Source organism: Terrapene carolina, unplaced genomic scaffold (genome assembly GCF_002925995.2).
Source record: "Terrapene carolina triunguis isolate 2854851 unplaced genomic scaffold, T_m_triunguis-2.0 Scaffold34021, whole genome shotgun sequence".
NCBI lineage: Eukaryota > Metazoa > Chordata > Testudines > Emydidae > Terrapene > Terrapene triunguis.
This window is the reverse complement of record NW_020698372.1, coordinates 1,025,644-1,037,549: the sequence shown is the minus strand read 5'-3', so window position 1 is coordinate 1,037,549 and position 11,906 is coordinate 1,025,644. Positions and strand designations below refer to the sequence as shown.

The window sequence follows — 11,906 nt, the reverse complement described above, 5'->3', positions numbered from 1 at the left end:
GCCCACCACCATCACTCCCGTTTTCCTCCTCCTCCTCCTCCTCCTCCTCTTCCTCCTCCCCCTCCCCCCCACTGGCTCTGAAGTGTCCATGGTGGTGCTCGGAGTGGAGGTGGGGTTAACCCCAAGTATTGCATCCAGCTCTTTGTAGAATCGGCAGGTCGCGGGGGGAGCACCCGAGCGGCCGTTTGCGTCGCGGGCTTTGCGGTAGGCACTCCGCAACTCCTTCACTTTAATCCTGCACTGCAGGGCATCCTGGTCATGGCCCCTTTCCATCATGTCCTTCGATACTTTCCCAAAGGTATCGTAATTCCTACAGCTGGAGCGCAGCTGGGACTGTACAGCTTCCTCCTCCCAAACACTGATGAGGTCCAGCAACTCGCCATTGCTCCGTGCTGGGGCTCGCTTGGCGCGTGGAGGCATGGTCACCTGGAAAGATTCGCTGATAGCACTCCACGCCACGCCGGGCTGAGCAAACAGGAAGGGGATTTTTAAAATTCCCGGGGAATGTAAAGGGTCGGTCACATGGTTGGTTACCTGAGGCCAGGGCAGTAGAGTTTGAACTGATGACCAGAGTGGCTAGAACAGGCATTGTGGGATACTGCCGAATAATTCTGGAGGCTATTTACAGTGCATTGGGCGGCCACACTGGCGCCGCAGCGCTGCAGTGGCAGCGCAATACTCACTATTCCTCTCGGAGAGGTGGAATACATGCAGCGCTGCAACCACGGAGATACAGCGCTGCAAATGCCTTGCCAGTGTGGACGGGGAGTGAGTTACAGCACTGGGGGAGCCTTCACAGCTCTGTAACTCGCAAGTGTAGCCAAGGCCTGAGCCTTTCCATGTCCCAGCCTCCCCCCCTCCCCTTCCACACTCTCCTGTCCTCTGCACCCTTTTCACACATCCAATTGATACTCTCCACCCATCCTCTGACCTGTGACTCCCTCCCTTTTCTCCTTTGCCCTTATTCCATGACTCAAAGATCCAGCCCCCTCCCACCAGGGGTGTAGCAAGGCCACTGAGAGCCCTGGCGTAAGAATAGGTTAGGGGCCCCTTTCCTGATTCCAAAATTTAAATTTTACTTACCATTGCCATCTTGGAAAATCAGACCATAGCCACCTTATCCATCAGTGTGCAAACACAATATGCAGTCGATCTTCACAGAAAAGTTCTGTTTACACATGTATACAACATTTAACTAAAATCTTTGTTTCTAGACTTTTGGGTTGGCAAACAGATCAGTTGTTTTTGATATACCAATAATTCTTGCTTGTTCATTTTCTACTGAAAACTGCTAGGCTTGATAACCTTCTGATTGCTTCATTCACAGTTTCATAATAAGATGCATCTCTTTGTCTTAGAGTAAAATGGGAATGGTCCCTCAGGTTGACAAGGGCTGGGTTTTTACAATAAAATGTTTCAGTTCTTCACTTAGTTTCTGAATTTTGACTTGTCAGTGTGATTTTTCTCTAGAACGCTCAGTCTGAACTTCACTGAAATCGGTCATTAAAATATCATGGGGTTGCTCCAGAGGTATTAATATTTTTAGGTCTGTTGATTAATTGCAGTTAACTCACGTGATTAACTAAAAAAATTAACCGTGATTAATCACAGTTTTAATCATACTGTTAAACAATAGAATACCAATTGAAATTTATTAAATATTTTTGGATGTTTTTCTACCTTTTCAAATATATTGATTTAAATTACAACACAGAATACAAAGTGTTCAGTGCTCACTTTATATTATTATTTTTGATTACAAATATTTGCACTGTAAAAAGGATAAACCAAAAATCTTATTTTTCAATTCACCTCATACAAGTATCGGAGTGCAACCTCTTTATCATGACAGTGCAACTTACAAATGTAGATTTAATTTTGTTACATAACTGCACTCAAGAACAAAACAATGTAAAACTTTCAAGCCTACAAGTCCACTCAGTCCTACTTTTTATTCAGCCAATTGCTCAGACAAACAAATTTGTTTACATTTACGGGCGATAATGCTGCCCGCTTCTTATTTACAATGTCATCTGAAAGTGAGAACAGACGTTCACCTGGCACTTTTGTAGCTGGCATTGCAAGGTATTTACATGCCAAATATGCTAAACATTCATATGCCCCTTCATGCTTCGGCCACCATTCCAGAGGACATGCTTCCATGCTAATGACACTCATTTAAAAAAAGAATGCGTTAATTAAATTTGTGACTGAACTCCTTGGGGGAGAACTGTATGTCCCCTGCTCTGTTTTACCCACATTCTACTACGTAGTTTATATTATACCAGTCTTGTATGATGACCCAACACAAGTTCATTTTAAGGACACTTTCACTGATTTGACAAAACACAAAAGATACCAATGTGAAATTTCTAAAGACAGCACTCAACCCAAGGTTTAAGAATCTGAAGTGCCTTCCAAAATCTGAGAGGGATGAGGTGTGGAGCATGCTTTCAGAACTCTTAAAAGAGCAACACTCTAATGTGGAAACTACAGGGGGAAAAAATCGACCTTCTGCTGGTGGTATCTGACTCAGATGATGAAAGTGAACATGCGTCGGTCTACACTGCTTTGGATCGCTATTGAGCAGAACCTATCATCAGCATGGATGCATGTCCTCTGGCATGGTGGCTGAAGATGACTCTTTAGCGCATCTGGCACGTAAATATCTTGTGACGCTGGCTACAATAGTGCCATGCGAACATCTGTTCTCATTTTCAGGTGACATTACCAACAAGAAGCAAGCAGCTTTATCTCCTGCAAATGTAAACAAACTTGTTTGTCTGAGGCTAGGTCTACACTGGGGGAGGGGGAGATCAATTTAAGATACGCAAATTCAGCTACGCGAATAGCGTAGCTGAATTCGACGTATCCTATTCAACTTACCCCGCTGTGAGGACGGGGGCAAATCGACCGCCGTGGCTCCCCCGTTGACAGCGCTTACTTCTCCTGACGAGGTGGGAGTACGCGCGTCGATTCGGGGATCGATTTATCCGTCTAGATGAAATGCGATAAATCGATCCCCGAGAGATCGATTTCTACCCGCCGATCCGGGCGGGTAGTGTAAACTAGCTCTGAGTGACTGGCTCAACAAGAAATAGGACTGAATGGACTTGTAGGTTCTAAATTTTACATTGTTTTATTTTTGAAGACAGTGATTTTTTTGTACAAATTGGACCTCAGAGACTCAAGTTGGGCACCCAGAAAATGAGGAACTCACAATTAGTGGCCACCTGTGAAATTTTTGTTTAAGAGGCTTGTTTGCCAGAAGCTGGGAATGAGCGACAGGGGATGGATCACTTGATGATTACCTGTTCTGTCCATTCCCTCTGGGGCACCTGGCATTGGCCACTGTCGGCAGACAGGATACTGGGCTAGATGGACCTTTGGTCTGACCTGGTAGGGCCATTCTTATGTTCTTATGTTATGTTGTTTAGCATCCTATAGGAACTCTATGACAGACACAGGGATAGAAACCAGTTCTCCAGAGCAGCATTCAACAAGCTTAACCATAAGACTCTCCTTTCTCTTCCAGTAGTCCTCTGCTTCATTCACTACATGCCTTCCCGCTTCTGCATCAAATGAAGCGGGGTCCTACAGACAACAGCCTCCTTCACTACACAACCCTGATTCATTCCCAGAGCATGCCTACTCTGTGCACTGGACATGGCAGGAGTCCTGTGGAAAAAATAGTATGTGATCATGTAATTAAGATTGTCAGAATGAATATGCACAGCAGGGTTAAATTTAAGTTGCACAAGCAACCATAATTCTGGCATTTCCTAATTTTTGAGCTCTGGATTTTGCAACCTTGATGTTCTTTTAGTGCACTGTTTTGTACACTATTTAAAAAAAAAATTCTTCCAAAGCCCCTTTAGATCCTCACAGATTTTAGCTTGTCAAAGCAATACCCCAACTACTTTCTTCTTCTGAAATAATTTAAAAACAGTCATGGACTGAGGAAAGGCAGCTGTGAAGTTGTAAAGCATTATTTAAGTGCTCGGGTATTAAGAGCTGACCCTGGTGTCTCTTACTCATCTGAGCAGGACTTACATGCATGAGTAGTGCCATTTGAAGCAAATGGACTGAAGTCAGTTGGACTGTCTGCATCAGTAATGCCTACTTGAATGAGTAAGAGTTTGCAGGATCAGTGTAATGCTTAAGCAAGCGCTTGCTGAAACACCATCCATTTTCTCCTCACTCCTATTTTACTATCATCCTGTGTAGATAACATCACTCTCATTTGGAATTGTTTGTGGTGTCAAAATCAAGGCACATGTGACATCTATGGGAAAAATCATTGCCCATCAAAGGACAATGTAGGATTAAATGTTAGGACTGTAGCCGAGTAAACATTTCCAAATCCAAAATGAAGCCAGCACTTCTTTTTAACTTTGCCTGAATACCACTTGGGTGCAAAAATTCTTGTTTTTGGAGGAAATTTTCACTTTGGTTCATGTGGAGGAAAAGATGATTTATGACCAAGAAATATGCTTCTAATGGGGTGTGTGTGTGTGTGGGGGGAACAGTTCAAATGTAAAGCCTGGAAGAGTCAGGTCTTAAAATTTTTCTCTGGGAGATATCTGTTGCTTTCCAGGTTTTCTCTTTCCCCATTATATATTCAGGCCTCCAAGTCCATGGTCAGTTAGGCCATGTCTACACTACCATTTATGTCGGCAAAACGTATGTCGTTCAGGGGTGTGAATATTCCAGCCCCGTCTGAGTGACATAAATTATGCCAGCATAAGTGGTAGTGTGCACAGTGCTATGTCAGCGGGAGCGCTTCTCCTGCTGACATAGCTACCGCCGCTCGTTGGGGTGGTGTAATTATGTCAACAGGAGAGCTGCTTCGGTACAGCTGTGCCAGTGTACGCGCTGTAGAGTAGACACAGCCTTTCGGTGGTATACCATAACCTTCCTTCATCTAGTGAGCCCAGGACAATTTAGTGCAGCGTGCGTCAACTCCTAACAGTACTGATGGTGAACCCTCAGTAAACAATAGGTTTTGACTGTGGCACCAATGGTTGCTGGAATTAGTGTCCTGAGCATTCCATGGCTGGATAGCAGGCAACGGCCTACTGGCCCATCAGAGAATTAAGAAAGGTAATATACTATTGGAAAATAACGGCGCACTGATTTGGAAGGTACAAGGTACATCAGAGGAATTCTTTATCATTCTCTTTTGTATCATGAGAATAAGTCATGTTTAATTTCTGCTTACAAGGCTGACAGGGAAATAGGACTAGAGAATTTTGCATACACGATAATTTTTCCTAACTTTTTTTGGTAAGCAAAAATATATTTGCACTGCTTCATTCAGTATTTTGCTACAGAAAAACTGTAGAAGAATATAAGGCTTAGACAGACTTCTCTGAAATTTTGGCATTTTAAATCTTTTTCCACTTTCCCATTTTCTTGCAGTTATTAAAAAAGCCAGAGAGTTGTTGAGCTTTCCAGCCCACAAAATCATTTTACCTCTCTCCCTCCTGTGCCATTCATTTCTAGCCATTCTTTTTATGACCAAACACAACCATTTAATATGCTGCAAACATAGAGACTGATCTATATTTCTCACTCTGCTGCATTTGATTTATGCTTTTTTATCAGCTGTCGGGAAGCTATTGTTTCAGAAACAAGATCCTGTTTTGCAGGTGCAACTTTTCCCTGCAATTAATAGCCTATAGATTTCTAACAGCTTGATGCATGTTCAGTTACCTCCAGAGTTTCACTCCCAAAAGAGGAGGCTGAGTTGAGGAGCTGTCACAGGACAGAGTTCCCTCACCCTGAATTCCTTACTGCAAACAGTTCTCACACAGAACTCGTGGCAAGTTCAACACCAAATGCTTTATTTACAGTGTGATTACAACAGAACAAGTTCCCCAAAGCTCAAGCTTCTTACATTCTCCCTGTTGTCAGTTGGCATGCCTGTGTGTCTTCTCTACATGTGCTGGAGCCAGCAGACGTAGATAGCACTACCCAGAAAAAATACAGACTCGGTTCGGGGCGAAGGCACTCGGCCAGATTTATTGCCGACGAACCACGGGCCTAGCTCCCTGGATCCATGTCTACAGGTATGTTAACACATGTATGCCCGTGATAATTGACTCAGCTCAGTCAACAGCAGGACTTTCTGCTGCCCCCTTGGCTGGACAAAGGTGCCCCTTCTTTGATTTCTCTTTTATACATTGATGCAAATAAGTTACGTATTACAATTCAGATGTATTACCAAGATGTTATTGACACTACACCTTGTACCTGCTGGTTCAAACAAAACATCTCCACCCATCATTCTGTCCTCCTATCCTTGTCTTTACTGGGGGTCGGTGTGTTCCTGTATCATCTCCCAGGATTTTGTTTATACTATAACTCTATGTTGGGGTGTACCTGTACTAGCCTTTATGAATACCCAGTGCCCAGTACTTCTTAGGAGCATCTGTGTTTTAGCAATGTCAGACATGTTTTTGCCAAGTTCATGTACCAGACAGTGAATTTGTAAGCAGGCATTTGCTTTATCATGGGGCTTGACTTTGGCTCATAACATGGCTTGGCTTTGCTAACTGTGCTTCAGGCCTCAGGTCTTTCACCAGGCCCCATGCTCCAGGGTCTCTCTCTCTCTACTACACTCCCTAGGCATAGAGTGGTGGTGGGGAGAAGAGATCTTACCTTTTTGAGACCCTGGGCTTCTCAGGCCCTCCCTTGCAGCCTACCCCTCTCCTCTCTTCATCTCTCTCTTTTAGCTGTTCTCAGCTGATGAGATGAGCCACCTGGTAAATTGGTTAATCATTTAGTCTTTAGCCAATTATCCCCCTAATTTGCCTCATGTAGGGATGCTTACTAAGTGATGAGTCAGCCTAAGATTACTCACACTCTGTCACAGCCCCTTTAAAGAAAGTTGGCTCTTAAAGATATAAGTAATTGAATGTTTAAGTTACATGCGTAAAACTGAATTCTAAATAAGGTAAGGTAATGCAATAGTCAAGGGGAAAGGATTATTTTAAAGAGATAGTCACTGGTTAATAGCATAGGCCTGTTTGCTGCAATTCTGGCTAACAGAAGGTCAGTCATATCCCTCAACAGAAATGTGCACAATCTTTTTTTCCCCTGTTTATCCAAAACCTCTTTTTCATGGCGATTTAAGAGGTCTTCCTGCCCTGTAAGAAAAATAGGATAGCAGCATATCTGTAAATAAACCTCCCCCTGCCATATAGGTAGTTGATTATATTATGAAAAAAACACTATTTTTTAAAATTCATGGTAATTTTAGATCCTTTTATTCTTATTTTGTTGCAAAACAGTTTTTGTCATAAATTCCCATTAATGAAAAATGTTGAAGTAAAACAAGGCACATCAAGCTCCATATAAATGGCCAAAACACTCTCCGACAGCTGCCTTCCTCCCAGAGTTTTTCTTATAGTCTTTGCATATAGATAACTGGTTCTTGAGAGAGGACATACCTCATTCTCTGCCCTCTTCACACCATCTTCTGAATTATATTTCCGGAGGAAATCACATTGACACTTTGTTCACTGGCCAACATCCAGAAAACAAAACCTTACTACATTGGATTCCATGTTGAAGTGGACACTTATCAAACAGCAGTATTTAGCTTTCTTGTGGAGTTGGTAGCATTCACTGCATAGGGAATGAGAAATACTGCAATGCCACAAAAAAATTAGCTACTATGACTGTACAGTTTTTAAGGACAATGACCATAAAATTTTGATTAATTCCACAACATTTTAAGTTAAAAGGAGGATGAAACTTTTACTGGATACATTTCTAATGCACTTTACAAACCAATGGAGATATCATGCTCTGCAGTGGATGGGGTGTATGTGGAGCTAAACCGTTCTAATTTATCACCATGAAGAGCTGGACAGTGTTTGCAGAGGTAGATTGCAATGTCTTTTTGGAAAAAGGTATAAAGATATTTCCTAAACTTTTCACCAGCGAAGGCATAGATCACGGGGTTGATACAACAGTGGAACATTGCAATCGCTTCTGTCACTTGGATTGCTAGCTCCAGCTGACTGCTGCTCTCACAGTTATTTAGGGAAAATGAATCTTGAAAAGCGTATATGAGAACAACAATGTTGTATGGTGTCCAGAAGATAAAATAAACAATCATTAGGATAAAAATAAGCCTGACTGCCTTATGTTTTTTCTCATTCCTACGTCTCAGTAATATTTTTATAATTTCTATGTAGCAGAAGATCATAATGACAAATGGAACGACAAGTCCCAGGATGTTCATCTTTAAAATCAGGAATTGCCTCCATTCTTTTTCATAATTTGATGGATAATGAGAGCTGCAAGTCCAGCGAGGACCTTCCTTTTGCACACTATGAAATATAAGCCCTGGAAGAGAGGCTAATATTGCAATACCCCAAATGACAACACTTGTGAGGATGCCATAGGTAACTGTCCTAGCTTTTAAAGCAAACACTGCATGGACAATGGCCAGATATCTATCTATTGTCAAAAGTATTATGAAAAACATTCCACTGTAGAAGCCAGCAAAATAGACCCCTGAAAGAATTTTACACATTGCATTTCCAAAATCCCACTCACGTGCTATGTAGTAAGCCCAAAATGGCAGGGAAAAAATAAAAAGCAAATCGGAAATTGCCAGATTCAGCAGATAGATGTCAGTCATGCTTCTCAGCCTCTTGTATTTTATCAGGATCAGCACAACGAGCACATTGCCCACCAGGCCAAATATCAGCACCAAGGAATAAAGCGGTGGCACAAAGTGGGATGCAAATTGTTTGACATTATTTGAACATGGTGCTGCATCAAACTGTTCATAGTAATACGTTGTTGTCTGTATCTCCATCTCTGGTTCACTGGTAGAAGTGTTCATTTTGCACTGGCCTAAGAATGAAGAAATGGATGATTATTTACAGGTACTGTATAGTATCACAGTGAAACACAGGAATGAAATACATTGTATTATATAATCATATGTTTGTACAAGCCATTAAAATTTACTGTGCGTGTTGATTTTCATTTTAGAATACCCTTTGCTGTAAACAGGATAACTGCTGATGTTAAGATGTAAAAACAAAATTGCAGATCACGTTAACAACGAATTTAGAATTAACTTGCTGTTTGAACTTGCTAAATATTGTTTCCCACTTGTACTATGTATGAGAAGTGTTTGTCTTCAGTAAACCATGTGGCACCATAACACAGGTGAAAACTAATTGCCGACTGACTAATAGCAGAGGCAGCTAGTTCCGAGCTGGGATGCTAGGAAGGTGGAGTAAGTGGTTTTCAGAAGTGTTAGAATGAACCAAAAAGAGAGCAACAGAAAAGAAGAGAAAACAGTTAATATTTTTCAGCTTTCTGAACCACATTCAGATATCACTAGCCCACATCAAAGCAATAAGCCATGAGTGTGTGTGCATTGGTAGGCTCTGGGTGCAGAACATCTAAGTAGCATTCCACAGGCAAAAATTTGCAAAATATTATTTGTTGAAAATTATTTGTCTACTTCTAATGCTTATTCTTTCAACAAGTTCTTAAATTTCTCATGTAAAAGGACGTCTCTGTACTTCCGTATTTGGTTTCCATTGGTTCAGGAAAAAATAAGGGCCTGGCACTAGGGTCCATTTATCCCACTATGGCAATATAAAGTGGCCTTAATATCAATGTAAATTTATACCTAATTTTATAGTATCAGAGTGGATTAAAGGGGCCCTTGTGTAAATGAGAATAAGGCCTGTACTCTTTAGTTAAGAAAATTGTTCCTCTTTGTCTTTAGGACTTATTTTCATTTACACCCAGGCGACTTTAAACTGCTGTAGTCATGCAAAGGAGCCTTGAAGAAAGTGAGTATAAATATATATATATATATATATATATATATATATATATATATATATATATATATATTTACTTTAAGGACCTTTTACATCATCAGAGCAATGTCAAGTGGCCTTTCTGTAAATGAGAATCAGGCTCTCTTTTTGTTCTTGTTTTTGTGATAATCTCCTTGTATACAACAAATAGCTGATTTACCTGTTAACTGGGAAAATGTGGAAGAGGAGATTAGACAACCAGAACCTATGCTGTGGAGATTAGACAACCAGAACCTCTCTTGCAGTTCAGAACAAATCCAAACAGTGAAAAATGTTTATATGTAGCCTTTTAATGAAAACCGATCACTGTTCTCTAGCATCCAAGGAATATTCACCATGTTGTGCTCAGCTGCTAACCTGCAAGAGAATTTACAATATATAAATTGATATTCAAACTCCTCCCTGAATGACATCTAATTCTTTAGAAATCATCATATTTTCTGTGCCATATTCTTGTATTTTAAATCTTTTGTTTAAAAAAATACTCTTACAATGTCCATTTTGAATGTATCCATAGTTAGGATTGATTATCTTGTTCTAATTACTGGATTCTGCTGACATTTAATACTAGATTATAATGAGCCACTTGATTTAAGATTTTATTTCGTCTTATTGCAATGGCCTTTTTCCTGAACGCTAACATATTATTTCTTCAATATCAGAAATGCCTACTCTCTGGGGTATGAAAGTTGGTTGGAGTTAATGATTTAATAGATCTTTTCCATTAGTAACACCAGAGCTAGGAAAACTGTTAGCAGCTGTTTGCAAATTATTTGTGAACAAGTTTTGCTATTTAAATATGTTCGTATTGAAAAATATTCAAAAGTTTTATACAAAATATTTCAACCTATGGATTTTTCATGAATTATTCACTACGAGTATAGCTTTGAATATTCATTATTTATAATTAAGGATTTGTACTGTGCAATTGGTCACGTAAGTCACATGATATTGTTTCCTCTCCTTGCTCAGATGACTGCAACTTTTATAAACAGGAGGGTTTGACTAAGGCCTTTCCAGTGTGTACTGTGGTGTGGACGCATCTACACCAGTTTCTGCGAACATTCTTGCAAACCAAACAACTCATACAAATGTTTACAGAAAACAAATTAAAAGGTTGTAAATACTGAGGCGTCTTTCATGATTGAGCAAAGGCTACAAACATTCTTGCCTTGTAGCGTTTTGAATGACTGTACTATATTTGAGAAAAGACAGAAGTTTTGGGTGTGATGTTTGCCACCTCATCTGCAATGACAGTTTTAGTGGAGGAGCAAAGTACACAAAACTCTCAGTGGTGATAGTTAATACTGCAGACATCTTTTGTTGTGTTTTCCCTGCTAGGTTGGAATTCAGCTTTGTGGCTGTACAATCTTTCAGGAGGTGATTTGCTGCACAGTTCCCCAGTGACGTTGTGGCACCATCTGCGTGCAACAAGAGGAACTCTTCATTCAGTGCTTAATTCATGTCCCTCTCTCGCTGATGGTTAAACATTGTACAGCCTCTGGTTTGCTTGGCCTGTTTAACCAAAAATATATTACTTACAAATAAATCCCACATTAAAAGAACATTAAGGCTGCAAAGTCTTGCACTGTAAAGTCAGGAAATGTCAGAATGAAGGTTGCCTGTTAGTTAACGCACTCAGCTACAAAGTGGCTCATAGAACTCAGAGCCCTAAGGTAGGTCTGTGACATACTGGGGCACAATCCAGATTAATGAGTAGCTGTGTCACTCCTGCCTGTAACCTGGGGTGCCCTTTTCAATACCTTGCTACTGTAGCCACTGAACTGGACTGCTCACAAACAGCCACCAGCATGTAAATCACTCACAGGCATGTCTATTTCTGCTGCAGCCAGTCAGCCACACCTTGGCTCTTACCAGCTTTAAAGATTACCCCAGGCTGACCCCAACACACTCCCAGTCCCAGATTTCCCCCCAGAAATGTATGTCCTGTATTGCCCAGTGCTCTCCTGGATAGTACAACTATATTAAGTCAATTATTCTTCTAAGGGAATAATATCCCAATTTATTACCTTAAATAGTTAT

At 40.8% G+C, this 11,906-nt stretch overlaps 1 protein-coding gene across 1 annotated transcript; it reads right to left on the bottom strand.

The window, feature by feature from the left end:
* Positions 1–7,624: 7,624 nt before the first annotated feature.
* On the bottom strand, positions 7,625–8,854 carry LOC113405146 (C-C chemokine receptor type 5-like). Its single transcript, XM_026646049.1, has one exon. It carries the CDS (start codon positions 8,834–8,836, stop codon positions 7,790–7,792), a length of 1,047 nt encoding a protein of 348 aa, XP_026501834.1. The 5' UTR covers positions 8,837–8,854; the 3' UTR covers positions 7,625–7,789.
* Positions 8,855–11,906: the final 3,052 nt, after the last annotated feature.

Bases quoted from the DNA above. Each gene is read 5' to 3' on its own strand.
- LOC113405146 (XM_026646049.1), bottom strand. From the start codon at position 8,836: ATGGAGATACAGACAACAACGTATTACTATGAACAGTTTGATGCAGCA.